At 37.6% G+C, this 25,340-nt stretch overlaps 14 protein-coding genes and 13 long non-coding RNA genes across 27 annotated transcripts; 14 read left to right on the forward strand and 13 right to left on the reverse strand.

Moving 5' to 3' along the window:
- The first annotated feature begins 14 nt into the window (after positions 1–14).
- fun14 (integral mitochondrial outer membrane (MOM) protein) lies at positions 15–1,107 on the forward strand. Its single transcript, NM_001020294.3, has 2 exons — positions 15–325; positions 437–1,107. The coding sequence occupies exons 1-2, from the start codon at positions 98–100 to the stop codon at positions 650–652; spliced, it is 444 nt and encodes a 147-aa protein (NP_594865.1). The 5' UTR covers positions 15–97; the 3' UTR covers positions 653–1,107.
- On the reverse strand, positions 869–3,590 carry hal4 (serine/threonine protein kinase Hal4). The gene has a single exon (NM_001020295.3). The coding sequence runs from the start codon at positions 3,368–3,370 to the stop codon at positions 1,460–1,462; it is 1,911 nt and encodes a 636-aa protein (NP_594866.1). The 5' UTR covers positions 3,371–3,590; the 3' UTR covers positions 869–1,459.
- SPOM_SPNCRNA.4311 lies at positions 2,012–3,823 on the forward strand. The gene has a single exon (NR_193672.1). It is a non-coding gene; the product is annotated as a non-coding RNA (long non-coding RNA).
- A 602-nt stretch (positions 3,824–4,425) lies between these two features.
- srs1 (serine--tRNA (Ser) ligase Srs1) lies at positions 4,426–6,009 on the reverse strand. Its single transcript, NM_001020296.3, has one exon. It carries the CDS (start codon positions 5,832–5,834, stop codon positions 4,482–4,484), a length of 1,353 nt encoding a protein of 450 aa, NP_594867.1. The 5' UTR covers positions 5,835–6,009; the 3' UTR covers positions 4,426–4,481.
- On the forward strand, positions 5,534–5,789 carry SPOM_SPNCRNA.4312. The gene has a single exon (NR_193673.1). It is a non-coding gene; the product is annotated as a non-coding RNA (long non-coding RNA).
- Positions 5,915–6,431, forward strand: SPOM_SPNCRNA.4313. The gene has a single exon (NR_193674.1). It is a non-coding gene; the product is annotated as a non-coding RNA (long non-coding RNA).
- On the reverse strand, positions 6,050–7,337 carry SPOM_SPNCRNA.1047. Its single transcript, NR_149890.1, has one exon. It is a non-coding gene; the product is annotated as a non-coding RNA, possible alternative UTR (long non-coding RNA).
- pex3 (peroxin-3 peroxisome import protein) lies at positions 6,507–8,690 on the forward strand. Its single transcript, NM_001020297.3, has 3 exons — positions 6,507–6,786; positions 6,843–7,289; positions 7,397–8,690. The coding sequence occupies exons 1-3, from the start codon at positions 6,629–6,631 to the stop codon at positions 7,830–7,832; spliced, it is 1,041 nt and encodes a 346-aa protein (NP_594868.2). The 5' UTR covers positions 6,507–6,628; the 3' UTR covers positions 7,833–8,690.
- Positions 7,796–9,054, reverse strand: ure6 (urease accessory protein ure6). The gene has a single exon (NM_001020298.3). The coding sequence runs from the start codon at positions 8,534–8,536 to the stop codon at positions 7,829–7,831; it is 708 nt and encodes a 235-aa protein (NP_594869.1). The 5' UTR covers positions 8,537–9,054; the 3' UTR covers positions 7,796–7,828.
- Positions 9,055–9,166: 112 nt separating this feature from the next.
- On the reverse strand, positions 9,167–9,404 carry SPOM_SPNCRNA.4314. The gene has a single exon (NR_193675.1). It is a non-coding gene; the product is annotated as a non-coding RNA (long non-coding RNA).
- Positions 9,405–9,682: 278 nt separating this feature from the next.
- SPOM_SPNCRNA.1048 lies at positions 9,683–10,309 on the reverse strand. Its single transcript, NR_149891.1, has one exon. It is a non-coding gene; the product is annotated as a non-coding RNA, possible alternative UTR (long non-coding RNA).
- On the reverse strand, positions 10,284–15,989 carry rga3 (Rho-type GTPase-activating protein Rga3). Its single transcript, NM_001020300.3, has one exon. The coding sequence runs from the start codon at positions 15,792–15,794 to the stop codon at positions 12,885–12,887; it is 2,910 nt and encodes a 969-aa protein (NP_594871.1). The 5' UTR covers positions 15,795–15,989; the 3' UTR covers positions 10,284–12,884.
- Positions 11,348–11,569, forward strand: SPOM_SPAC29A4.22 (uncharacterized protein; the record flags this gene model as incomplete). Its single annotated transcript, NM_001356197.1, has 1 exon — positions 11,348–11,569. The coding sequence occupies one exon, from the start codon at positions 11,348–11,350 to the stop codon at positions 11,567–11,569; it is 222 nt and encodes a 73-aa protein (NP_001343133.1).
- Positions 11,472–12,599, forward strand: mug108. Its single transcript, NM_001020299.3, has one exon. The coding sequence runs from the start codon at positions 11,736–11,738 to the stop codon at positions 12,186–12,188; it is 453 nt and encodes a 150-aa protein (NP_594870.1). The 5' UTR covers positions 11,472–11,735; the 3' UTR covers positions 12,189–12,599.
- SPOM_SPNCRNA.4315 lies at positions 14,890–15,111 on the forward strand. The gene has a single exon (NR_193676.1). It is a non-coding gene; the product is annotated as a non-coding RNA (long non-coding RNA).
- Positions 15,990–16,146: 157 nt separating the features above from the next.
- SPOM_SPNCRNA.1049 lies at positions 16,147–18,919 on the forward strand. Its single transcript, NR_149892.1, has one exon. It is a non-coding gene; the product is annotated as a non-coding RNA (long non-coding RNA).
- On the reverse strand, positions 16,220–18,787 carry rrn5 (RNA polymerase I upstream activation factor complex subunit Rrn5). Its single transcript, NM_001020301.3, has one exon. It carries the CDS (start codon positions 18,679–18,681, stop codon positions 17,011–17,013), a length of 1,671 nt encoding a protein of 556 aa, NP_594872.1. The 5' UTR covers positions 18,682–18,787; the 3' UTR covers positions 16,220–17,010.
- On the reverse strand, positions 18,826–20,014 carry rrp17 (rRNA exonuclease Rrp17). The gene is made up of 3 exons (NM_001020302.3): positions 19,791–20,014; positions 19,645–19,750; positions 18,826–19,597 (listed from the first exon to the last, which is right to left on the reverse strand). The coding sequence occupies exons 1-3, from the start codon at positions 19,892–19,894 to the stop codon at positions 19,196–19,198; spliced, it is 612 nt and encodes a 203-aa protein (NP_594873.1). The 5' UTR covers positions 19,895–20,014; the 3' UTR covers positions 18,826–19,195.
- Positions 19,216–19,472, forward strand: SPOM_SPNCRNA.4316. The gene has a single exon (NR_193677.1). It is a non-coding gene; the product is annotated as a non-coding RNA (long non-coding RNA).
- Positions 19,876–20,158, forward strand: SPOM_SPNCRNA.4317. Its single transcript, NR_193678.1, has one exon. It is a non-coding gene; the product is annotated as a non-coding RNA (long non-coding RNA).
- SPOM_SPNCRNA.4318 lies at positions 20,122–20,398 on the reverse strand. Its single transcript, NR_193679.1, has one exon. It is a non-coding gene; the product is annotated as a non-coding RNA (long non-coding RNA).
- Positions 20,179–22,298, forward strand: prp19 (Prp19 complex subunit, ubiquitin-protein ligase E4 Prp19). Its single transcript, NM_001020303.3, has 3 exons — positions 20,179–20,255; positions 20,296–20,400; positions 20,886–22,298. Exons 1-3 carry the CDS (start codon positions 20,198–20,200, stop codon positions 22,187–22,189), a joined length of 1,467 nt encoding a protein of 488 aa, NP_594874.1. The 5' UTR covers positions 20,179–20,197; the 3' UTR covers positions 22,190–22,298.
- srb6 (mediator complex subunit Med22) lies at positions 20,740–22,975 on the reverse strand. The gene has a single exon (NM_001020304.3). The coding sequence runs from the start codon at positions 22,787–22,789 to the stop codon at positions 22,379–22,381; it is 411 nt and encodes a 136-aa protein (NP_594875.1). The 5' UTR covers positions 22,790–22,975; the 3' UTR covers positions 20,740–22,378.
- An 18-nt stretch (positions 22,976–22,993) lies between these two features.
- On the forward strand, positions 22,994–24,324 carry SPOM_SPAC29A4.06C (splicing protein). Its single transcript, NM_001020305.3, has 2 exons — positions 22,994–23,318; positions 23,361–24,324. The coding sequence occupies exons 1-2, from the start codon at positions 23,123–23,125 to the stop codon at positions 24,230–24,232; spliced, it is 1,068 nt and encodes a 355-aa protein (NP_594876.1). The 5' UTR covers positions 22,994–23,122; the 3' UTR covers positions 24,233–24,324.
- On the reverse strand, positions 23,039–24,336 carry SPOM_SPNCRNA.1050. The gene has a single exon (NR_149894.1). It is a non-coding gene; the product is annotated as a non-coding RNA, possible alternative UTR (long non-coding RNA).
- On the reverse strand, positions 24,270–25,109 carry cam2 (myosin I light chain Cam2). The gene has a single exon (NM_001020306.3). It carries the CDS (start codon positions 24,940–24,942, stop codon positions 24,511–24,513), a length of 432 nt encoding a protein of 143 aa, NP_594877.1. The 5' UTR covers positions 24,943–25,109; the 3' UTR covers positions 24,270–24,510.
- On the forward strand, positions 24,460–25,231 carry SPOM_SPNCRNA.4319. The gene has a single exon (NR_193680.1). It is a non-coding gene; the product is annotated as a non-coding RNA (long non-coding RNA).
- The last annotated feature ends 109 nt before the right edge of the window (positions 25,232–25,340 follow it).

Genomic DNA, 25,340 nt, shown 5'->3' on the forward strand with positions numbered 1-25,340 from the left:
ACATGACGTTTCGTAATAATTCCCACCTTTAGACTAAACCGTTTCCACCAAATTTGTACCTTTTCTATTATTTTTCTTTATTTTTTACTCTCACATAATGAATTGTTTACTTCTAGGAAGAGGATTCTTGCACAGGTTTCACCCATTTCGCCCAGTCTTGTGTGAAGATTCGGCAAGTGCTGCAACTACTATCACCTCTCAATTTAAGCTGAATTACCGTCAAATCTTTATTGGAAGCTCTCTTGGTTTAGCAGCCGGATTTGCTTTAGGAAAATTGGGCCGTTTATTCATCGTTGCCTGCTCCGCCGTTTTCGCTACCATTGCTGTAAGTGCTTAAGTTTGATTCTTTATTTATATTTAGAGGTTTTAAAAACCTTGTGTTTCGCACTGAAAATCGTATTTATCTTTCATAATACTAACACAATACGTTTATTAGTATATTAACAGTAAAGGTCTGATCCGAATTAATTGGCCCCAGCTGCAGCAACAAGTTATAGGTCCTACGGAGCAGTATACTGGATTTCATTTCCCAAGTTCAGGTAGGTTTAATACTCAATCAACATTTCCTACCATTCGTAATTGGATCTGTACAAACCCCAATTTCAAGCTGAGCTTCTTTTCAGCTATGTATGTTGGATTTGTGTCATCATAAAAGTGGCTGAATTTCACCACAACACATTTCGATTTTGATACATTGTTCAGCCCTCGCACTCCTCTCAATTCCTATGATTCCTTTGAACCCCAACGTTCGTTCTATACTACCAATAGTGAAACATTTTGCTCACGCTCCTGTTCAGAAGCTTACTTTTCATATGCATCTATCTAACTATAATTGAGTTTTCATTCATTAACCAATCAACACGATTTTCTTTGTTTTGGTACCGAATTTAATTATTAAGTAGCTGCACACACTAATGTCTTAGACAGTGGAAGTAACTCAGATATGTCAGCTCCGTGCTCATAACTTTCTAGGTTTAGTTAAAAAGTGACTTACTAGTGCATGCAACAAATCACAGACACCACGCTCACTAGTGTACATATAAAAATGATAACGAACGTAATATAAAGCTTTAATGTAAGAATTCTTTAAAAATATATACATATACCCAAAATATGTAGTTTAAACACCAACTCTCTCCCTTTCCTCTTGGCAATTGGAGTGCCGGTGTTGAAACCACATGAGGTGTAATAAAGTTAAAATAGACAAACACAAGCGATTGTTGAATAGCGCTTGGCATTGTGTCAAACTATGAATAATTTGTGACGCGTTTCACGATCAAACCCATCCCTTCGCCCTTCTAGAGTGAATGCAATAAAAAAACAAAAGTCTTTCAATACAATTAAATTATGCATGTAAACATAGTTTAATCAAGACAGTAACAATAGTAAATCCTCATTTTCGAACAGCTTAGAAAGCTTCGAATGTCATGATTTGTAACTTTTAAATCCTACTCTCTACTTACAGACCAGCATTGCCAGCTTCACAAAGAGTGATGGAACGAACCCATTCACTCTTCATTATCTGTTTTGCTGTCAGGCGGTAAGTTGGGTTGGGATGAAGAATGTTGTACAAAGTGTTTCTGCATCTTGAACGTTCAAGCATTTCGATAGGTTCATAACCGCTCTCGTTTTTCCTATCCATCAGATATCTGGAGTAATACTCGTCTTCACTCTTTTTGGCAACGCGCCAAAGATGTCGACCGGTACGCATGGCCATATAGATAACACCACAAGCCCAGACATCTACTGCGCGTGGATCAAATTCACTTTCTGTATATTCTTCTGGAGCAATGTAGGGTGCGGATCCACAGAGGCCGCATGTCATGTGAGCCTCCTTCTCCCAGGCCATTCTAAAGCATTCACCATTACCGAAATCAGTGATTTTTAGACTTCCGCTAACGGTCAATAACAAATTTTCCGGCTTTAAATCACGATGAGCCACACCCATATCATGCAAATAATCAACACCACGCATCAATTGTTTGAAAAAACAATCAGCTTCCATAGGCTCTAGACGACCGGCGGCCATGATAAGCGTATACAAATCGCCTCCCGAACAAAGCTCCATCACTTCACAATAGTCACCCTTGCCGTCCTGGATCAGGTCTAATGTATGAATCACGTTTGGATGTCGCAATGAAGAAGAAATACAAAACTCAGATGTTAAGCGCTTTGTATACTTCTTTTGAGACTCGGCAGGCTTTCGACGGAACTCCTTAACGGCATACAATGTCTCAGAGCCGGAGTTTTGAGGATCAACTTTATGTGCGATTCTAACAACGCCAAAAGCGCCACGACCAATAACCTCCTGACAGCGACCATATTTCTCTACAAAACTTGCAGAAACTTTAGCGGGATCTTTTTTGTCAGCAAGCTTTTCTTGACCATATCCGTTGATCCATGATTGAACAAGACTGAGTTGATGCTGTGCATCAGCAGCTTCTTTAGCTATCCTCTCTTCCTCACGCTTTTTACTGTTACCGGCAAGGAAGTCTTTTAACATCTTACCAAGCTTCTCTTGCCGACGAGCAGGCCTTAATTGATGCGTATGACTTGCATCGTCATAAACAGTAAAGCGAGACCACTTCGCAGAGGAAGGATTTGAAGTAGATGAACTATTAGCAGCACCACCTGTTTCACTACCACCTGTGCTATTCGTTTCCTCAGTATTTGCAACAGCTGCGCCTCGACCAGTTCGACTGTTTTGGCGAGATACAGAGTTTTGTGAAAAAATACGTTGAAGACGAGTGACTGGATTTCTAGATGGTGTTGCTGTAGTGGAAACAGGTGCTGGGCCGTTGGAAGGCGTAGAAGGATTAGGAGAGGCAGCTACAGATAGTACGTGAACGTTAGCTGCCGCTGGATTAGAGACGACACCAGCTTTGTGAGGTGTAGTGGTAGCAGTTGAGTTTGCTCGGGATACAGAAGCTGAAGGAGGAACGGACCCAGAGGGCAACTCTGCATGGTGCGCTGCTGGATTAGGAGAGACGGCTGCTGGTTTGTTTGAAGTAGAGCTAACATGGCGAGATGGGTTATTGCTAGGAGGTGGCATTGCAGTGGTTTGATTAGGTTTGGATGAAACGACAGGTTTAGATAAGGGCTGCTGAGATTGCAGGCTTACATTGGAAGAAGAGGCCACTGCATCTATCGATGCAGGAGTTTGCTGCACAGAGTTAAGGGAAGGACGGACATTTTGTTTTAAAGCACTTGGAGAAGCAGCTTCTTTGCCATTTGGAGTGCTTGGAGGTTGCTGAGATGATGGCGGAGGAGGTTCTGTCGTTTCACGAGCTTTAGGGGTTGACTTCAGCGACCCAAGCCCTAAGGAAGCAAATTTGCTTGAAATTTCGTGGAGTTTGTCTTTTTCACCCATTTTTTAGCTGATGAAAAATTTTTTTCACCTAAATATGAATGCACGACTCGTTTCGCGAACAAACTTGGGTTACGGAGGATTCTCGGTTAGTCTCCTTTAAAAATAGAGATATAAATCTCTTAGAGACTATTAAGAAATAGAATACAGGCAGTTTAGAGCCCTAAAAGCCGCCAACTACTGACTTTCTCTATTTGCCAATACTTTTCGGTATGTTGCTAACGGATGACCCCATTCACCCAACCTTCTCACTAAAGCCTTCTGCTTAATACACTGCAACGAACCCTTTAATATGAGAATTACAGCCACGTTAATAGGTAACTCTGTTGAGGAACGTAGCCACAACCTTATTAAGATGTCAACGGAAGATGCGTTATTATGAGCAAACGTTGGGGGCTACGAGATAAAAGAATACAATCGTCAGCTTTGCTATCAAAGATAAAGAGTGGAAGTGCATAAAATTGCTATACCAAGATTGTGTAAAAAATGCTTTAATGCATTGTGTAATCAATAACAAAACAAAATATAATACGCTAAAGTGTTTACTGTGAAAAATTTTCGCAAACAAATAATAAAAATAGTGCAAAAAAATTTAAAGAAAACACAATCCAAAATAGCGTGTACCATAAATGTCAGAATTTAGTACAACTTAGTAATTAAGGTGAAGCCAGTCGGTAAAGCAAGGAAATAAACATTTAATAATGCTTTGTTACAAGACAGATGATAATCTTCTATCTTAAAATAAATTGTGTTAATTAATTTCTTTCATCTTCTTCTTTTTTTTTTTTGGGGTCGCATATTGTTGTTTCTTGCTACGACCCCGTAGTCAATAGTATGTACTCATTTTGACATATAATCGAGACATTCATTGTATTTTGGTCGTAATTTTATTTTCTAAAAAAGTTCTATTGCTATCCCAGGAAAATGTAAAGTTACAAAAAAATATTTGTCTTTTACCAAGGGTTTTTTTTCGTTTTCGTACACGGGAAGGGAACAATTCGATTCAAACAACATACATCTTATTTACAAAATCCATCAAACGCACAATAATGACGGTATAATCCGGAACAGTAGAAGATATCTTATTTATTTAATCCAACTAACCTTCACCCAATTAATTCTTTCCCTTCTTGGAGGTAGAATTTTTGGGTAATTCCTTGGTGAATGGAAGGAAAGTTTTACCTCCCATATAAGGTTGCAACACCTTAGGTACATTTACACCATCAGGAGTTTGGTAGTTTTCAAGTATACAGCAAAGTGCCCGCTCAGTAGCACAGAGAGTAGAGTTAAGGCAGTGAACATACTTCTTTTCACGATCGCCCATCTTCTTTACACCACAACGAATCTCCAAGTTACGAGATTGATAATCGGTACAGTTTGAGCAAGAAACAAGCTCTTTGTATTCTCCTTGGAAAGGGAACCAAGCTTCCAAATCATACTTCTTGGCAGCAGCATTGTTCAAAGCACCAGAAACAATGGCAACGATACGATAAGGCAATTCTAAAGACTTATAAAAGTCCTCAGCATGGTTGATCATCTCGGTGAAAGCTTCCCATGACTTTTCAGGATCGGTAAGAACAAATTGTTCAATCTTCTCGAAGGCATGAACGCGGAAAATACCCCAAGCATCACGTCCATGGGACCCTGCTTCACGACGATAACAAGTACTGTATCCAGCGTACTTAAGAGGGAGCTGTTCAGAAGGCTTTTCAAACCATTCACCGCTATGGTAGGCAGAAATAGGTTGTTCGGAGGTAGCGATCAAATAGCGTTCCTCATCACCATCAATTACTTTGTAAAGCTCTTCATCGAATTGCTCTAACTGAGCAGTCTTAGCCATGACATCTTTGTTCAACATGGTAGGCGCTTGCAACGCAATATATCCACGTTTCTCTAAAAAGTCAAGACCATATTGAATTAGGGCGAGATTGAAAAAGACACCATACTGACGCAAAAAGTATCCTCTATGACCAGACACCTTAACACCACGTTCAGGATCATACCCGTCCAATCTAGTTAAAACTTCATGATGGGACAAACAATTCTTCTTCTCCACAGTAACACCTTCGGGAGCCCACTTACGAATAATCTCATTGTTGTCTTCGTCCATGCTAACTGGTACAGAATCATGTACAATGTTGCCGATGGAAGAGACTACGTTGAGCATCTCTTTATTCTTGGCTGTTTCTTGCTCGATAAGGTTCTTCTTACGTTCGGTGAGAGAATTTTTTTCCTCCAACAATTCAGAAGCATCTTCCTTAGCCTTCATTTTTAAGCCAATTTCTTTTTGAACTCGATTGATCGACTTGTTAGTGTTGTCGAGTTCGAATCGAAGAGAAACCCATTCTTTGTACATTTCGATAACTTTATCAACAACGCCGACATCGGCTCCACGTTTGCGCTGTGATTCGCGGATAATTTCGGGGTTTCCACCCTTTTCAACCTGAAACAAGTTTATGTCTAACATGGTGGATCAATGTATACTTCCTTAATAAACAACGATGGAAATGCAAATTTCCTTCAAAAATCCAGATTTTGGTTCTTTTTTTTTAATGCTAAAAGGACCAACAAAGTAAACAATGCCGGAATACAAAAAGATTAGTAGCCTTTAGAAGAGACCGTTTCAACGAGGTGGTGTTGGTAAAGGATAAGACATGCCCATAGAGCCTCAATGTGTATCATCGAAAATGTCTGAGAGTTAGCGGTTAGACAAAAGGGCATTTGTCTGAAAGAAAATTTTTTAATGAACCAAGTAGCTTATACATTTTGAAAGTAACTAAATACCTTATAAATCTATTGGGTATAGCAACGTTGTCGTAAATGGATATATTGATTGTAGCATTATGAAAACACTCAAAATTAATTCATTTTTATGTTTATTTATTAAAAAAATGATCAATATACTCAATCCAACCAAAAATGTGTTTTCGCTTTCATTATTTTTGTATTGTTTCTGAAGTAAACAACAATTCAAAGTTCACGGGCTATAGAAGGAAAATAATTTTTTACCTAGGTGACTATTTCTCAGTATAAGTTAGTTTATTAGAGACAAATACTTTAGATGCCTATCAACTTGAGGGATTATGGGCAGCATATGATTTTCCTACTATATCCAACCAACATCACATCTAAAATTTTTGCTGTTAACACCAACGTAAGTGCCCTGTTTACATTGAAGAATTCGTTGCAATCCTAATATATTGAAAGTGCAACAAACGTCTCTTCACTAGCTGGACGGGACACTAGATCAGGCGAATAGAAATGCTAAAATCGTTTGAAAAACATTTGAACGCTGTATCAAGAAAATGCTGTAACTTCATTTTGGGTAGCTCTATTCCAGTTCTGGGATTTTATTGCGCGGATACATGTATAAGGAATGCTTTTATGGAATTTATGGAAACACGAAATTCCAAGTCCAAGTAAGTGTCTTCTATTACTTAACGGAATTGAAGCTAATTAGATGCACTTAAATAAGATATGTTGAAGCCTTCAATACTGTTCAGTCTAATGGCGCTACGAGCGCAATTTCCACATTTCATATATTGAAGGATGAGATAATTCGGAGGATCCCTTTACTTCCGATTATTCAAGAGTTACGAGAAACAAGGATGTCGGAAGTGAGTGCTGAGGAAAAAATACTACTTTGGAATCAACTAAAATTCATGAGCTTGGTTCGAATGTTCACGACCTTAGCAGTTTTGGCACAGTGTAACCTACTCTGTAAACTTGCCCTTACGGTATTGGGACGGGAAGCTTTTAAAGAACAGATGGTCAAGGAATTTGATCCTTCTAATACGCTACGACCATCGGGATCCGATGAAGACCCGGCTGTTTTTACGGGAATTGCGTATATCTTGTTGAATAACCAACTTGATGAGTTGATTCAACAAGTACAATTAGCTGTTACTTTGACTTTTGAAGAGTATGTGTTGATAGTGCGTTGGCGGTAAATGTTTGAATCCGATTGGCGTTAATATATATGTGTTTTATCTTTCATCTTAATTTTTTAGTGCTAACACTTCGAACTAGGGTATCGCCGACGGATATAGTGGACCGCAAATTGATTGAAGCATTGACGACTCGTGTGGTCGAAGTATTTGTAAACAACTATCAGTTTTCTATCGACGGAAACAAAGAGGTACTGTTAGCTGAAATCCCGAAACAGTACATAGTTACAGGAAATTTGCTATATCGTGTTTTGGAACTAGAGGATTTTGCAACCCAAATGGATGCATCGATCGTTATGAAGAATGAGCTGATCGCTTTGAATGAACACATGTTGACTTATTTACCTAGCATACCTCAGGAAGGTATTCGTTTGGCAAAAATTTTGACGACGTTTACTAAAATTTCCGAAAACGTATTCGAAGCACCCTTCCAAGAGCAATTTTTTCAATCTCTACAAATGGTTTCAGATGTAAATCGCTACATGGCAATCGTATTTTCCAGTTTTGATGATTGTTAACTATTAAATATTCTACTATATAACAAACTGTGTCTACCCTGCCAAAGGTCCAGCGTATACCATGACTGAGCAGTGTCCTCTAGTTGCATGTTCAAAGCTAGTTGCGACGAATCTCTAAGTAAACTTTCGGTTTGAGGATGAGCCAAAGTGGAAACGTACTGGAAGGAGGTCAAAACATCTAAGCGAACAGCTGCTGAGCAAATCGATTTTGCATGCCCCAATAAGAACAGATAACATGTCCTTTCTAACGATAATCCCAAGGCTCTACATACCACACCCCAAACCACTGGGAAATGACCGAGTGCCTTTTTACTACGAACTCTTCTTTCGTACTCATCCAAGTATTTGAAGACATCGGTTGATGTAACGAAAAAGGAGAGTGATTTTGTCCAAATATTTAACAAAGATTTACCCTGCATGGTGGAGACCTTTTGGGCAATTGTGCATGTCTGTGTGCTTTCAAAAAAGTCTTCGATTTCGGAATATTGTTGCGGTGACTCCCAAGCTGCTTTGACAGTTGGCAAATTGGTATGTAGCACTGAATTGAGGGACAATGGTAAAAAGTTGAAAAATGCATTGACGTCTCTCACCTGCTGATGAGACAAATACGACTCTAACCCATACGAATAAGAAAAAGATGACAGAGGAAACGCAGTGTCTGAAAGAATTAGCGACAAGTGTGTTTCCGTTTGCGAATCAGTCATGATTGTAATGAAATTAGAAAGTGAAAACAAAAAACCACCAACTATAATCAGTAGTAGTAAGGTTGGATCTAAGTGTTTTGGAGAATAGAAAAAAAAGCTATCCCTGGGTGTTTACTTTTGCGAAATGTGTGTGCATATCTAGTATATAAAACGCTTTTTAGTATTCAAAAAAAGAGAAGAAAAGAGGAGTTTAGGAAGTTGTGAAAGTAAACTTTTAAACCCGATTCTCTCAGTAATTATCGAGCCTACAACTCAACGAAACGGTGCGACAAGAATAAAAAATGATGGAACGCTATTTTTTGGTATGTCTATACAGCATCAAAAGGTTGAGAAAACGGTTTTTAACCGCCTGGTATTTGGATGATAATTTGTAAAATACGAGAAAAGGTATCGTAGAAAAGAAAATGCAAAATGAACGACAAGAGGTGGTTAAATATTAAATATGAATCGTGTGTATGGTCAAATGAAGGACTAAGCAGAGAAAAATTTTTGCACTCATGCAGATCCAGTTTCTTCTTATCATCAAAGATCCTGCACCTGCAGTATACAATCAATCCATCGTTACTGGAAACAATATAGGGATGAAAATCATGCAACTCCTTATTATTGACATTCACTAGTGATCACTATTTAATAAATAAACATTTAAAAATAATGGAAAGGGCAAACAAGAGTCTATGAGAAAGGGAAGAGAAGCATGGATGAGCTTTTCATTTTCCAAGTCAATGATGCAAAGATTTTTTACTGAACATAGGACGAACGAATGTAAAAATTACACAACGTTTAGATAGTCCATTATAGTGGTGTTATTAAGTTCTACAATGGTACTTTCAAAATAACGATTTCTAAGTATGAGTGCTAAGTGAATTAGCAAAATAAAGCACGAGTGTGGGAATTGTAATTTGGGAAACACCTTTTACTGCAGTAATTACAACTTTCTTCATAAATGAATGTACTGAAAAGAGGATACAAAGGAAGATGTTTGGAAGCATTAAATTTACTGACCTCAGTTATTTCAGGAAAGGAAAAGCAAGTTTTGATAACTGTAAAACAATAACATATAGTATACAAAGTAAAGTAGAAAAGGCGCTGCTCAATTAAGTAATTCCTACTGGACTTTCTCACGAGACAATGCTTTAAGCATACTTTATAATATAAATTGCAATGCTTTTATTAATTTTAATACAGATGAGCTAATCTATTTAAATGACTGTAATAGACTTTCACTTCAGTTTTTACTATGAATACATATATAATGTTTTGCAATGAAATAAAAAAGGCAAATAAATGTCAGCATTAGAAACAGTAAATAAAAATTAAAAATTGTTTAAAAAAAAAGCAAACGAAGGAATTCATGAATGTTTACAACAACCCCACGAAAAATTCACATGGAAAGTGACAAATTTGTGCATGGAACAACACAGTGAGCTCATCCACAGTGAATAAAAAGAAAGTCCAAATAAAGGTTATTTTCGTTATAATACAAAGATGTCGTAAAGAACGACGATCAAAGAAAAACAAGTGAGCAAAAAGGAAACTCTAAAAAAAAGAGAGAGAGAGAGAGAGAAACTCTCCGAGTATGTGTGTGTGTATGTTTGAGTCTCTTTTGTGTATGCGAGAAGAGAAAGACAGCAGGAAAATAAAGAAGAAATAGAAATAGAAATAAAAAGTCAAAACTATTTATTGTAGCTCAATGAAAGCCAGTATCTCACGCTGACCAAAAAAAAAATGAAAAGAGAAAGAGAGCAGAAAAAAAAAAAAAAAAGTTATTGAAAACAAGAAACAATCAAAACCATCTATTTCAAGATGACATGTATGACAAAGAACGCTAGTCAAAAAAAAGGCAATTCATACAAAGAAATAAAAAAAAAAAGAGAGAGAGAAAACAAAGGACTCCTATAATCATAAAGCAAGATTACCAACAATGGACAGAGATGGATAAAGAAAACCAATGGTGGAACAAAGACAAAAAAAAAAGAAAAAGTGGAACAAAACAAAATGCGAATCAAAGAAATTGAACAGAAAATTGAGCAAAAAAAACTTTAGTTCTGAGACAAACAAACAAAAATTTTCATCTTCTTTAACTTTTTCTTTCTTTTTTTTTTCTTTTTTCTTTTATGTTTTTATTTCTTCCATCCATTATTGATGTCTCGTTTGAATCCCTTTCTTTCACCCACCCCTCTCTTCCTGCAGTCTTTTTCGTCATGCCATTACCCCATCTTTTCAGGTAGCATCGACTCAGCCTTGTGACTCCAAGTGTGGGGAAGCGAAGGCGGAGAAAAAAGGGATTAGGAAGGGTGTCGATCATGACGCAATGCCATAACATCTCTGATGCACAACACCGTATTATAGACTGACTAAGCTTGCCGCGGAAATCAATTAATTGTCAAGAAGGCAGAAAAAAGAAAGAAAGAATATAAAACAACAACATAAAGCAAAAATAGAAAAGACATAAAAAAAAGACTGACCCTCTAAAGTCTTGTTTCCTTTTTGTTTTTCTCCTGGACAATTAAAACGACGCTTGTTTTCCGTGCCATACTTGAGACTGCGATACCACGGGATGAACAGCCTCTTCTAAACCAACCTGCCATTTTCTCTTCTTTTCCTTCATCCATCCATCAATCATACTTCGTCCTGCTTACTTGTGTGCTCCATTGCATTATCACCAAACCCTCCTCCTCCTCTTGGCCTGTTTCGTAAACCCACTTAACGGATCTCGCCGAGGTACACACTCACGGAAATATGCTATATGGGTGGTGGAAGTGAAGAGGTTGGCGCCACGATTGCAGTGGATGACGATGCTGGATAACAATGGAGTTGCGGGTGAAAGGACGAGTAAGGCACACTTACATTCAATGTAGCAACCCAATACGTATGACATTTGGCCACAGCAAGGAGATAAATAGAAGGTTGGGCACTAAGAGTGAAAATTCCATTCCCAAAATACAGTACATATATATTTCATCCTTCGTAATAACAAATACCGAATCGTATTCATATCCACCCTTATTGATCATCAGCGAGTCAAGCTAAATTACCCACCCACTGACAATCTAACAACAACAATAACAAAACAAACAATAACCAATTGAGTTGAAAATTGTTATTGACAGTCCAATCCAATCCAAATCCAAATCAATTTGAAATTGAATTTCATCCAATACTAATTGACTAATCGAATTTCTTCAAATCCACCGCAATGGCAAATCGTTTTACTTCTAGTGATCAAACTCAAGAAACCCATGGTCATCATGTTGACAAACACTCCTTCTCCGGTAGACAACGCCATCCTTCGATGGGCGTTCATTCATTCAACGAATACATGAATGAATATCCAGAGGCCGGACCTTTGGTCCAGGAAGAGGAGGATGACATGGAGAGCTCCAGCTACCATGCCACTCAGGAAGATATCGGCGACGATGACTCCAGGTCCGAGTCTACTCGCAACCGTTCCAGTCAACATACTGGCCGTGTTAATTTCTCGTCTCTTGGCGGTCTTGGCAGCATCTTTGGAGGAAAGAAATCACGCTCCAAGAGCGCTAATGGAACACAAAAGAAAAATGCAAACAATAACGAGGAACAACTTGATGAGGAAGAGCAAAACGATCCTTATCTTGATAGGGATATAAGCCTTTTAGGTAGTACTATTTGATTGCTTTTGTTTTTTTTTTCTTACTCCCTTGTAATTTTTATTTTTTGATTAGTCATACCCTGACTGACAATGTTGCAGATTACATTTAATTATGCCATCCATCCCCTTTCACGTTCACTGCCATTCATCCCTCACCATGTTCCCCATACCATTCTTTGAGATTTCGAGACATGATGGCACGACCGTAGTGTTTGTGTATGTATGTGTCTTTGATGAGTTGTTTATGTTGTGTTTATGTTCAAGTTATGAGAAACGAAATACTCGAACCAAATCGAGTTGAGTTCTGTTTAGTATCGTTAAAAAGAGTTTGTTTTCTTTTTTTTTTATCAAATTAGCATTATATTTTCCTTATTTTGCATCTCGCAATGCTTAATGGCAAATATCTTTATACAATCTCCATTTGCGTGCGTATTTATTTGTATCTGATGAGCGTGCGTGTGCTTGCCTGCTTGTCATAATGTACATCCTGTATTACCCAGTTTGAATAGTTCAGTCGTAAATGTAAGAGTGTTATGCTAATATCTTTGTTTTCCTTTTTTCATTAAAAAAAAGAGGTGTAAAAAAAGTCTCATTATTTCTTCGAAAAGTATTCCTTATTGAAGTTTGGAACACAAGTGGTTATTATTATCGTAAAGTTCCTTCTTCCCTAGAAAAATACAAGTTCCCCGATATTTTAATCATTATTCATAAAACAAGCTACAGATTATGAAGAATCTTATCCACGTTATCAAGCATAAACTGAAGAGCCGTACTCTTTTTGGTAGCATGCTGTAAATCAAACCGATTCACCTTATCTCGCATTAAAGTAGGTGCAAATACTGTAGAGACATTTTTCGAGTTCATCAAATTTTTCTCCGCGTGCTTGCATACACGACCCAAATGTGCAATCAAAAATCGAAATACGCTCAAATGTGCAGGATGAAGCGTTTTCATTACTTCCACTACCCGTTCAATTTTTTCCTCTTCCTTTTCGATTTTTTCCGCTTCCAACAACTCCTCGTATTGAGTGCCAGGTATAACTGGTTCCGGTAAGCGATGCAAATATGTTTTCAAAACCGACGTACAGGCAAACAAGTCAGAAGTCAAATGCTCCATTCGGATAGACCCGTTTTCAAATTCGTCGACTAACACTCGGACCTGAGAAGCACTGCCAGATATCCTATAAATACCTTCAACCTCCAATCCATGCGCATCCACGCAAGAAACGCACATAGCAATTACTTGAGGCAAAACCGACCCTTCAATTTTCAATTGATTTTCTAACGATCGTCCAAACATCGTTGGTGAAGGCCCAGGAGGAGGCATCCTCGTTGGCATTTCCGGCATCCATTTACTATTTTCACTTACAGTTTCACTCATTGTTTTCTCATGCTCCGACTCTGCAAACAGCCTTTTTAAACACCGCGAATGGCATGAAATTGAGCAATGAAAGCAGCGGAGTTCAGATCCCCATACGCTCTCCGAGCATATATAACACCTTGAGGGCTTGAATATGGCATTAACATGAAACACATGGTCACATTGAGTACGATCTTCATTTCCTACTACAGGATCGGCAGACTTTGATTTAGTATGCATTGATTTGAACGGGACTTTACGGTTTACATCTCTTGGTTGCAAATGCATACTTCCCTTTTTTCCCTTAATGTCAATTCTCGTAGTCACATTCAAATTTGGTGACAACGGACCAGGTCGACCTGATGACTGCCCAGAGTTGCTACTCACGGCAGTAAGTGGATTAATACTGCTGGTTGTATTTTTGGAAGATGTGGTAATAGTATGCTCCAAATTGGATTGGTTTTCAGGAGGTACTCTATGCTGAATTTGTTTTACCAAATTGTTGTTTAAGTCGGCCAACTCGAGATTTTTGGTATTTAGGTGTACAGATGCTTCAAGCGATTCATTTAAAATTTTTTGTACATTATTGTAATCGTCAAGCAGCTCATTTCTCCTTTCCAAAAGATTGTTTATTTCAGTGCCGTAACTCTCACGAAGCATTGCCATGTAAGCATTGGCGGCAGCCACCAAATCCTGATGTTTCGGATCTTTCAGCGTGGGATCATCTGTCACATCAGCAAACGAAAAAAACTTTTCACAAATTTCAAGTTTAGCCGAACGAACAGTATCCTTATCTTCCGTACGAATAAACTTAGAGTTGTCAAACGTAGAACTTGAGAGCCTTTCGGACAATTTTTTGGTAAGAGCAGTAAGATTTTCCAACTGTTCACGCAATTCTTCAACATCCGAATCTCGCTCTGATTGTGCTGGAGTTGAAGAATGATCGTTTGTCGGTAAATGGTACTCTCCATTAGATCCCAGCGAAGGAACGAGTGTTTGCTGAGAAGTCTCAGAAAGAGAATGCGAATGCCGAAAACTTTTATGGCCCCCGCCATTTGGTTTGGGAGAAAGAACCTGAGGCGGTGAAAGTAGCTGCGCAAAAGATGAAAGGTCAGATGGCTGAGAAGAGGTTTTTTTATGGGTTTGGACATTCGGTGAGCGGGTTCTCGGTGAATGCGTATCACTCGACCTGTAAGAGGGAGAAAAAGGCCGAAAGGGAGAGGTGGCATTGTGAAGAGAACGCATATGTCCATTCATGACAATTGGCTCTGCTCGGTCAGTCAATGACATGGTTTTATAAGGAGAAGCAGAGCCAGCAAAGTCGTCCAGGGCTTCCTCATTAATTGTGGGTTTTAAGCTGTCCGAGGAAGAGCTATCGTTAACAGGAGTAAAAGATTGTTTGTGAAACGTATGGAATCGATTCTTCCAAGTATTTTTGCTTAACGGAAATGTGGCTGTAGGAGACTCAATTTGTTGCTGCTTGTTAACTTTTTGTAACGGAGATATAGAAGGTGAAATAGGAAAGAAAGAATCGTCATACTTCATCGGCGATTCAAAACTCGTAAACGAGGAAAAACTTCGATTTTTGGCACTAGGCAGCAGCGAATCTGCAGAATTAGACGCAAGATTACTATCCTGTCCATCGTTCGGCACATTACCCCCTTCTGCCTGACTCATGTTAGTCGGTGTTTCGCTAACTAAGCGGTCTCTGCTTCCACCAAAAGGTGATAATGGTGGCTTTTGAGGAGACATAATTTCAATGCTTAAAGACTTATTAGATTCCACTGAAGACTTTGTCTCTGTGGGCTTAATCGTGACATCAACCTCAAAATTGTGATAATCAGCGCTCTCGTCTGAAGACCTGGAAGGGTGACGGACTTGTTTACAATCATTACAAAATATAGTCCTATTATCTCTTTTAAAGTTAGAGTCAATTATTTGCTTTCGGCAATCATGGCAACGAAAACACTCTCTGTGATAGGAGTCGTAGCCTGACATTAGGGCATAGTCCTTGATCCTCATACGACACGCTGTACAGGTATGGGCGCAAGAGCTACACACCGGTCGTCCATCAGAGGTTTGCACCAGCATTTGATCACTGTGCTCCAATCCTTTATCGCACTTCGTACAGCAGAAGCAATCCTTATGCCACATATGACCCCCAAACGAAATAGGTGTCTCTCTACGTTGAAATGCCTGTCCGCAGCGAAAGCATACTGTGCTTCCCTTGCTTGATGGAGATTTGGAAATACTTTTTCGAAATATCATCTTATCGTATATATGCTCTTCTTATTTCCTGCTAAACGTTATGAACTTCAATCTAGCGTCATGAATTTGGCTTTGTTGATTTTTATTTTCACAACGATTCCTTTGGGTACCTATTTTCATTCCTCAGCTTCCCATCAAGTAAATGAAAATATTCCCAATTTTATGATTGAAGTTCGAAACAATTGGTAAATGGCTAAGGAATAATTATTACTGCAGTTGTTGGCATCATTGCCCAGTGGAGCGGTGAGAACGGCAGTAGCGAGTCGTTCACTCTAATCCCTTAAAATTTGCATGCGTCGTACACATGGCACTATGGTCTTTGGCTTGCCTTGCCCTAGCCTAGCGAAACACTATGGAAATTATCGCCGTGTTCTACGATATGGTGCGTAAAATTGCCAAAAGTCACATGGTTTATTACGGGAGTTTAGACGAAACGGGTGTTATGAATAGCTATTAAATACGATTATAATATTACAGATAATTAATTTTAATGGGTTTGGCAGCGTTTCCGCTCTCTAGGCTTTTCTTTCCACTCAAAAATGGTGATATTTGTGAAAAGGGAAATTGCCGAAATTAGAAGGAAAAAGGAAAATGAACTGTTTTTCTGGCTTAAATAGCTTTACCTTTAGAAAAAACCCGCTAAAAAATGGTTAAAGATATATACATTCCTGATCAAAAAACACAGAGGACAAAAAAAAAGAAAAAATTTCGGTAGCAACAGGAGTAAACAGAAGGAGAGATGCTTTCTAGAGAAAAAAATTTTGTAGACGTTTGTAGCGTGAACGGTCGGATCGTCAAATAAAGGGACAAGAGAAAATGCTCGTTTCCAAAAAGTGTAGAATTTATAAAATGTGTATCTCAAATAGCGGGGTCGCTATAATTGATTAAGTAACTATTGCTTTTAAGAAGGAAGTAAAGGCTCCTAAAAAAAATTTTTATAGTTGTGGTGCGAATATTGGGACAATTATACGGAAGAAAGCAATCAGTTTTTAACAAAAAAAGTTTCAGAATATTGTGAACACTGGGACTCATCATTATAAATGGCAATAACTGATTGCTATAAAGAGGAAGTATTAAATTTTCTTTCTAGGAAAAAACAAACTTGGCAGAAAATGACGATAAAAAGAAAGGATTGCTATCCAACACAGAGGCAGCGCTAAAAAACAATTTATGTTTTTGTAAAGGCTTCAAGACTGTAGTTCGAAAATGAAGACATCTATTTTAAAGGGAGTGACAACTCCCAAGAAGAGACAGGTTTTGCAAGTTTCCTTTCAGGATCTTCTGTACTATTTGGAAGATTAGACAAATCATAGGATATTAACCCTACATATCCGCTTTCAAGTTCAGATACGACTTCAGCTGCACCCGGGGCATGGGAAACAACTGGATCCTTGTAATAATAACATATAGGTTGAACTTCATCATCACTATCGGAATGTTCGTCAATGTTGTGCAAGCTCTTGGAAGTTATTTTAAGAGTCGTAAACACGTCGGAACCTTTTAACTTGTCTTTCATTCGCTTTTGAGCCAGCAAATTACTAAGTGGTATAGTTTCAAAAAGAGCGTCCTCTGTCGACATCTCATCGGTTAAATGCAGCACATATTTCCAAACAAAGCTTTCGTAGTTTTTGGATTGAATCATGTCGTAGGCTTCGACGCTGTCATCAATTTCCACAAGACTTTCTTCTGCGACACTTTCATCCATGAACATTTGAGCATTATCAGGATACTCAGCCTGATTAACAGATTTCTTAAAACCATTGATGCTAGTCTCATCGGCGGGTACAGAATCTACCTTGCGCTTTACATCATGTTCTCCAAGGTTACCATCGCTTTCATCTGTCGAATGTTCCTTAGAATCAAAAAACATGGTGTTTTCGTTATTTTTTGTCTTCCGTGCTCTGACTCGTCCTAATTTCAGTTTTGATTGTCTTTCATCAGATTCCATTATGTGTATATAATTTTGAAATTTGAGACGTTTGTTTCTTTTGTAAACATTCATCTTTTGTCTAGTGGGTAAATACTTCCAAAATCCGGGTATATTGAATCGGTGAAATCGTAAAAATTTGCCTGACAGAACAACGTCTCTATTCTTGATAATAGGTTTTCTATGAAAGGCATTGTTAGCCTCTAGTTTCCTAAACCTAGACTCCGCCAAAAATATAGATGTTCCGATTAATTCCTTCAACTTGCTTTTAATGATTTGTAATAAAAACTCCGTAGCGCCAGCAGAAAGTGGATTGCTTGGAAAAGGCGCTTGTCGATCGAAATGATAAAACCGTTCAGAAATCTTTCTCATCTCATTTGTATCAAATAAATCCTCATTTGAGGTTTTGTTTTTGACACTTTGCGCATTATAGTGTGAAGTTTCAACCCCTGAGATATTCGAACCCTCAAGAAGTCTTTCCGCAATTTTTTCTTCCCAATCAATCCAATTCTGACTCATTTCCATTGCAATAGGTATATCTTCATATTTCAACAAACATTGACTGCGCACGGATGCGTCTACGTGATTACGAAGCCAACGTAGCTCATTCTCTAAGGCATTTATGTAACGCTCGATCTGCACAGCGCTTTTAGAAGGAATGGAGTAAGCTATCAAATCTAAATCTCTTTTCCCATTTCGAGCAACCGCTTGAAAAAACAGTTCTTTTTCTTCTGCACTCCAGTAAGTTCCATCCACACAAGAGCCACTAAGAACGCCCCATTGTTCTTCTTCCAAATCAAAGTCACGCTTATTTTCAGTCTCAACTTCGTATTGTTGAAGGACGTCTAGGTATCGTTCATCATGAGTCATGTACAATTGCTCACTTGAGCCAATGATAGATGCAGTGCTTAAAGGCGTTGACCCTTCACTCTCATTTAATCCGTTTATTGAAGAAGACATGTTATTATTGAGAACATGATCAACGCTAATGAAATAAAAGCTGTTGCAGTCTTCTTTTTAATATTTTTTTGTTTACCACATTACCAGACGTGGTTTGTGTTCTGACAAAGATCAAACTCGGTATTCTAGTGAATTTCGCTAATATACTAAAATCCAAAGGAATATATAAATGTAGAGTATCTCTAAAATTTACGGGTTTTAAACATAATAAAAAAATATAAATCGTGCTAAAATCTAGCTTACCGCTTATTGAGTACAAATTTTTTGCGCATGTACAAACACCTTAATCAAAACTGTGAACAAAAAATTGAAAAAGGCTGAAATGCATATATCAGACCAAGAAAAACTCCGTATATGTAATGATCTCTTGTAAAGTAGTTTGTTAACTTCCAAAAATTCTCAACCTGAAAAACGAATGGACAATTGAATTCAAATATCATTTTATACCAACCATATTCATAAATATAAAAAAAGGGCAAGATGCGTCAAACAACGTGTGCTTGAAGTTCCTAATTTAACGTCTTATTTTCTTCTTTAAACGACGTATTTTTTCTTTTCTTCTGTCCTGTGTACGTTCAAATTTGCTCTCATACCGAAATTTCTTTTTGGCGGCATTTTTAGGCTTGTGGGGACGCAAAGGAACATCTGGTGGAGGAGAAATACGAGGCGTGACAAAACCTTCTTTAGGATAAGCAATTTCTTCATCATCATCGTCCTCTACAATTTCTACCGTAACATGCTTATCATCTTCGTCATACTCAGTAGTTTTAGGCTCCATTGATGACTCTTCCTCGCTGTCAGATTTAGATGAGGAATCTTCTTGCTGTGAAGATTCTTCATCATTTTCTAGCGAGCTATTCAACTCTTTAGAGAATGCTAATCGCTCAGCCAGTTCTCTTTTGCGCTGTTCTCTGAGCTGAATAGTGTTAGTGATATACTCAAGATAGTATTAGAAAAACTTACAGATTTCCTCAACGCTAAACGTTCTTCGCGTTTTTGCTGCTCCAATTGAACTTGAGCATGCTTTCGTCGTTCAACTTTGCGTTTATGAAATCCAGTTAAATACTCTCTGTAACAAGTTAGTAGCAATCCCTTTATGATATCCATACTTTCGCTTCTCTTTATCAAAGACGATCTCCTCCAATCTTTGCTTCTTCCCTTTCTTCCTGCTGTAAATCTCACCTCCACGGGTTAGTAGAGATGTATTATCCATGATGCAACAGTTCGTGAGTAGCTAGAAGAGAGGGACAATTTATGGGAATCTGTAGTGATTTTAAGTAAATTATCTCCAATTCTATCCAGTCTCGTAATGGTCCAGTAGATTTATGAAGACGAGAGGTACTGAAACCCTACTATGCCTTGTACGTACATTTGCACTACTAACTAGAAAATTATTTGCAAAATGCATCGCATTTGCCTTATATTATATACGGATATTGGTATAGTGCAGTAAACGATTAGTTGGCTATGCATTGCTTTCCTCTAGCTATTACACACAGAAACCAACGTGTGCCGAATGTTTTGCTCAATCAGTGGAGAAACGCCAAAAGAACCGGTGATTTCTCGTGTAAGTGGTATGTTTGTACAATAATTTCCCTGTCTGACTGAATGTAGGAAATGTTTACGAGAAGCGCTTGATTGAACAAGTTATTCGTGAAACGTCTAAAGACCCTGTTACTCAACAGGAATGCACGTTGGAGGACTTGGTTCCTGTAAAGGGTAAGATTTCCTTCTTTATTATTGAATGGTTAAGAATTTCAAGTAGCACTTATTTTTTTATACGTGGAGTACTGAATATTCTGAAATTGGTTTGGAAAGTAAAACCCTGCAATATTGGTTGAAGAACTCGTTTATTTTCTTTTTTTTGTTGATAATGTATTTTATTGCATGATTGATTTGTACTCGAAATTTTTTAATTTTACAGCTTTATATTTCTCCTTAAAAAGTGGACTATTTAGTGCATGTCAATATCTCGGGGCAGAAATTAGGAAGGTTTTTAGAGAATTATAGAACAACCTTGTCGGATTTATCAAAACAAATCTTTATCAAAATTAATGTGGAGTTGTTGAGGAAAATGTATTAATACTTTAGATTTTTTTTGGTTTTTGCTCTCCAATGCGATTTATATTTACTATATTTTGATTGTACTGACCATTCACATATAAAGCGAATCAAATCGAAGATAATTGCTAACCTTTAAACAGTACCTGATTTTGTTAGACCTCGACCTCCTTCTGCCACTTCATTGCCTGCATTGCTGTCTCTCTTTCAAGAAGAATGGGATTCTGTCGCGCTTGAGCAATTTGAACTTAGAAGAAATCTTACAGAGACGAAGCAGGAGTTATCAACGGCATTGTATTCGCTAGATGCTGCGTTAAGAGTTATATCTCGGCTTACCAAAGAAAGAGACGAAGCTAGAGAAGCATTGGCGAAATTTTCCGATAACATAGGCACTGTTTCCTCGAAAACTATTGAAGTACAAGAGGTAGAGATGGGCGAAAGTGATGACCAGCTTAAAACTAGCTTACGCTCTACGGTGGAAAAAACATTTCAAGAACTTTCTTCCAAAAGGAAACGTACAAAGTTACAACCTAAATGGGCGACTGACGATGCTGTGAGTCAGCTCTTGCAAGCTACTCCTTCTACTATCTTAGAAAATTTGGAAACAGAAAGCACTACGTCTTTCTTCCCGTCCCCTGAAAATTCTTCTTTTGTATTATGTCTTCATAAGGATGAACTTTTATGTCTAGATATCCAATCCAACAGTACTCTCAAAATTTTTGAAGGATCAGCTTTAGCGTGTTGTTGGTTGACTTCTTCCAAGATTGCTGTCGCTACTGCTGATGCCATTTCAATTTTTGAATTTCCTGTTTCCTCATCTGGTTTACAAAGTGTGGGTGAACCTACTTCGTCCATTCCTATAGACGAAAAGGTGAACTTCCTTCAAGCTCATCCAAGTGGGGAATATTTATTAGCAGCATCAAACGAAAAGTGTTATATTTTCTCCCTGAAATCCCAGGTTTATAATATCACCGTTGCTCAACACATTACATCTCTTGCTGTACATCCGGACGGTAACCTCTTTGTCGCTGGGTTAGAGAATGGCGAGTTACGCTTTTTTGAGACTTCCTCGGGAAATGAGCTTACAAAATTTGGACCACATTCAAGTCCAGTTAAAACATTACAATTTGGTGAAAACGGTTATTGGCTTGTAGTAACAACTAATGATGACTCTGACATTTTCATTTGGGACTTAAGAAAATCTGAGCTTGTTCAAAAAATACCCCTACAAACCAAAGTCGCAGCAGTGTCATTAGATATTACTAGTCAACTTTTGGTAAGTTCGGATGGGGAGACTCTCTATGTACATATTTATGTCAAATCTTCAAAGTCTTGGAGATGTATGAGTCAAACCCATGTTTCCTCTATTTCTAATTTGGTTTGGTTAAATGAGTTACACCAGTTGTTGTTTAGTACTTCAAATGGAGCCATTCTCCGGTTGGGTTAACCCAATTTTTAATCCTTTAATTATGTGCTCCTCCATTAGGCTTTTCGTATTTAGTAAGATTTTGGCTCTTTAACTTAAGTGATTTCCTTCATAATGAAATATTTAGGCAAACTATTATTTTTCAGATAGATGTATCATTAAATTTTGACATTTGGTTTAATTGGCAAAAAATAATTTATGTGAGTTAACTCAAGTGTCAGAAACAGTGGGAGCCTCAGTTGTTTCTGATGCTTCTGGTTCAATTAAACTGACTTCCAGTAAATGATTTTGTAGTTTAGTAAGAGTTCTTTTAACTTTCTCAAGATCAGGCTCGCTGTAATCGACAGTCGGAAAAGACGTGGAAAGAGAATTAGTGAGCCAATATGATTTAATTTGTCGAGAAACATCCAGTAACTGTTCTACCGCGCGAACCATGGACACAGTATGGCATTCAATCTGGTAAACCTCTGGTGCTACCGTATATTTATCTTTGCCTTCATTTATAGCAATATCCAGTATGTCTTGAAACCTTGACAAAATAGTTAGTGTAGCATTGTCAATAGACGAATTTAAAGTATTAGTTCGCTGAACTAGCTGCCGTTGGAAACTGTCTGAAGACATACTAGCTTTTAATGAGAAAAAAGAGGCAAATAAATGAAAAAGCAGGAAAAGAATCTAAAATTAAATTATTGAGATTTACAAGACAATATATTTAATAATTAAAAACTTGAAAATAAAGTGATTGAAAAGATTCGAACGTTGTTGCCCTAATAAGACCCAGCTCTTTTTGCATGTAAATGGAAGTACGAAGGTAGAGGCTTTCTTGGCCCACCACATCTTACATTCAACTATTGATTATCATTTATTCTGCCGCAATTATAATTTGTTTTAATCTTTGAAAAACTGAAACTTAATATTTAAGTTCTTTTTAGTTCTAACTGGTCTTCTTATAAAATGTCAGGAACAGGTTTCCGATATGGGCTAAATGTTATGAAAAAAAAGAAGCCCAATGAATCCTCAAATCGTATAACCTTTACAGAAGACGATTCTTCATCCTCGGAACAAGAACATGCACCTATTCCCAATAGCTTCAGTTCACAAATAACTGCTGCTAGCGATGCAAGTAAAGATGACAATTACGATGCTTCAAGTAAGAGAAATTACAAATGAATTCTATGACTAACTGACTTAGTTTATGGCTTTGACGAATTTTATGACAGTATGAAAAGTGCAGAGAGGGAGCAAATGGAGTTAAAGCGACTCGAATCTAAGGATCGTCGACCGAAGTATATGGAAAATCTAATAGAATCTGCAAAGAAAAGGAAAAGAGATTTACTTTTGGCTCGCGAAAGAGCTCTCTTAAAAAAAAATGAGCTCGAAGGTGATGATGCAACTGAAAAATTTGTAACCAGTAGTTACAAGAAGCATCGTGAAGAAGTACAAAAAGCAATAGAAGATCGTAAAGAAGAGGATGAGAAATCAATTACTGATACGACTACTGGAATGAAAGATTTTTATGCTTCCATGTTAGACCGTCAAGAAAAGATTCACCAGGCAGCTGTGGAAGGAGTTCAAAATTCAAAGAAAACCGGGGCTGAAATAGGAGATGCTATGAAAGGACAAGATACTCTTGGTAGTGATAATTTAATCCTAGAGGCTAAAAAGAAAGGACTGAAATTGGAATTGAATGATAATAATGAGATAGTAGATCAACGTCAAATCTTGACTGCTGGACTGAATATTCGAAAATCATCTGCTAACAATTCAATGAGGGATGATAAGAAACGGAATCATAAGTCAAGCTATAAACGGTCACTTTCTCCATCGACTAGGTATCATCAAGATCGCCCAGATAAACGCCATGGGACATACTCACTAGAGGAAATTGACAAACAACGAAAAGAATTTGAAAATCGACAACGTCTCCAGAAAGAAAAGGAATTTCAAAAATCAAGAGAAGCTGCGTTAAAAATACACGCAAGTCGCAATACTACAGAAACTCAAGTACAATCTGCGCGAGAACGTTATTTGCAACGAAAAAAAAAAGCTGCTACGAACCCTTAAATCATCTTTTTAATGTTATGTATATTTATATTTAATCTAAACCTTTGTACATTATTTAGTCAATAGCATAACCTGCCTTCGTCGCAATTGTAATCAATAGGTAAAGGATGAATGAAACAGAAGCGGCAATACATGAAATGCCAAAAGAAAACAAAAGGCTCCTTTGATAAGTCGTCGATGCTCATAAAATCAACCATTTATTTCAAAATTCGCTCGAATTTTTTATATAAATATGCAATCAGATCGCTTCACGCAACGGAATTGAAAAGACAAGCAGTCTATTTTGCCATGATTCTCTGTACAAAGTCATAATAGTCAAAGCTTCCAGAATTAGTAGGATCGGCCTCTTGCACCATCAATTGTACTTCGTTATCTGAAAGCTTCTCACCTAACGTTTTCATATAATCGGCAAATTTAGCGGTTTCGATATAACCACTATTGTCCTTGTCGAAAACTCTAAATGCTTTTATATATTCTTCCTCTGATTCTGTTTCCCTTAATTTGTTGGAAACAAAGCTCATAAATTTTTTTTCATCAATGGCATCGCCTAATTCATTAGAAAGCTTTGCTAATTCGGCATCAGTAACATTGATTCCGAGACTTCTCAAAACGGAACCCACATGACTCGTAGGAATCAAACCGTCTTTGTCGATATCATAAAGGACAAATGCCTCTTTCATTTCATCGGTTTGTTCTTTGGAGGCAGGCATATTGTTTGCTCAAATAACGTAAACAAAAGCTAAAGCAGGCGATAAACGTGACAAGGAAATAGTTTTATAAAAAAAGGGAAATAGCTTGAATTCAAGAGCTATTATAAATCAAAGTTAAAGCACAGAAACAATGATTTTGTTTGAGGTAAATGATTTATGAAGTTGGTGGAGTCCATCTATCCTGTCAAACATCCTTTATTTGTTACCTCTCTCCACTAAAGTAACGGGTTTGCTGGACTGGTGCGGGCTAAGAATGCTATTAATGGATATATTTATATTCAGAGTATGTATTACCTTTATATACTAATATATATTCCCTTATTGAGTATTATCTTTATAAGACAATATGATTAAATAAATGTGTATAAATAAATGGCTGGCTCACAATAGCAAATGAC

The sequence above is a fragment of the Schizosaccharomyces pombe genome (genome assembly GCF_000002945.2).
Source record: "Schizosaccharomyces pombe strain 972h- genome assembly, chromosome: I".
NCBI classification, from domain to species: Eukaryota; Fungi; Ascomycota; class Schizosaccharomycetes; order Schizosaccharomycetales; family Schizosaccharomycetaceae; genus Schizosaccharomyces; species Schizosaccharomyces pombe.

What these genes read in the sequence shown, in the direction of transcription:
- fun14 (NM_001020294.3), top strand. Translation starts at nt 98, where the DNA reads ATGAATTGTTTACTTCTAGGAAGAGGATTCTTGCACAGGTTTCACCCA. An exon ending in CCGTTTTCGCTACCATTGCT is followed by an intron (nt 326 to 436) that starts GTAAGTGCTTAA and finishes TACGTTTATTAG; the next exon opens with TATATTAACAGTAAAGGTCT.
- hal4 (NM_001020295.3), bottom strand. Translation starts at nt 3,370, where the DNA reads ATGGGTGAAAAAGACAAACTCCACGAAATTTCAAGCAAATTTGCTTCC.
- srs1 (NM_001020296.3), bottom strand. Translation starts at nt 5,834, where the DNA reads ATGTTAGACATAAACTTGTTTCAGGTTGAAAAGGGTGGAAACCCCGAA.
- pex3 (NM_001020297.3), top strand. Translation starts at nt 6,629, where the DNA reads ATGCTAAAATCGTTTGAAAAACATTTGAACGCTGTATCAAGAAAATGC. An exon ending in ACACGAAATTCCAAGTCCAA is followed by an intron (nt 6,787 to 6,842) that starts GTAAGTGTCTTC and finishes CACTTAAATAAG; the next exon opens with ATATGTTGAAGCCTTCAATA. An exon ending in GTTACTTTGACTTTTGAAGA is followed by an intron (nt 7,290 to 7,396) that starts GTATGTGTTGAT and finishes ACTTCGAACTAG; the next exon opens with GGTATCGCCGACGGATATAG.
- ure6 (NM_001020298.3), bottom strand. Translation starts at nt 8,536, where the DNA reads ATGACTGATTCGCAAACGGAAACACACTTGTCGCTAATTCTTTCAGAC.
- mug108 (NM_001020299.3), top strand. Translation starts at nt 11,736, where the DNA reads ATGGCAAATCGTTTTACTTCTAGTGATCAAACTCAAGAAACCCATGGT.
- rga3 (NM_001020300.3), bottom strand. Translation starts at nt 15,794, where the DNA reads ATGATATTTCGAAAAAGTATTTCCAAATCTCCATCAAGCAAGGGAAGC.
- rrn5 (NM_001020301.3), bottom strand. Translation starts at nt 18,681, where the DNA reads ATGTCTTCTTCAATAAACGGATTAAATGAGAGTGAAGGGTCAACGCCT.
- rrp17 (NM_001020302.3), bottom strand. Translation starts at nt 19,894, where the DNA reads ATGGATAATACATCTCTACTAACCCGTGGAGGTGAGATTTACAGCAGG. An exon ending in TTTGATAAAGAGAAGCGAAA is followed by an intron (nt 19,751 to 19,790) that starts GTATGGATATCA and finishes AACTTGTTACAG; the next exon opens with AGAGTATTTAACTGGATTTC. An exon ending in GTTTAGCGTTGAGGAAATCT is followed by an intron (nt 19,598 to 19,644) that starts GTAAGTTTTTCT and finishes AACACTATTCAG; the next exon opens with CTCAGAGAACAGCGCAAAAG.
- prp19 (NM_001020303.3), top strand. Translation starts at nt 20,198, where the DNA reads ATGTTTTGCTCAATCAGTGGAGAAACGCCAAAAGAACCGGTGATTTCT. An exon ending in GGTGATTTCTCGTGTAAGTG is followed by an intron (nt 20,256 to 20,295) that starts GTATGTTTGTAC and finishes GACTGAATGTAG; the next exon opens with GAAATGTTTACGAGAAGCGC. An exon ending in GGACTTGGTTCCTGTAAAGG is followed by an intron (nt 20,401 to 20,885) that starts GTAAGATTTCCT and finishes ACCTTTAAACAG; the next exon opens with TACCTGATTTTGTTAGACCT.
- srb6 (NM_001020304.3), bottom strand. Translation starts at nt 22,789, where the DNA reads ATGTCTTCAGACAGTTTCCAACGGCAGCTAGTTCAGCGAACTAATACT.
- SPOM_SPAC29A4.06C (NM_001020305.3), top strand. Translation starts at nt 23,123, where the DNA reads ATGTCAGGAACAGGTTTCCGATATGGGCTAAATGTTATGAAAAAAAAG. An exon ending in TGACAATTACGATGCTTCAA is followed by an intron (nt 23,319 to 23,360) that starts GTAAGAGAAATT and finishes TAACTGACTTAG; the next exon opens with TTTATGGCTTTGACGAATTT.
- cam2 (NM_001020306.3), bottom strand. Translation starts at nt 24,942, where the DNA reads ATGCCTGCCTCCAAAGAACAAACCGATGAAATGAAAGAGGCATTTGTC.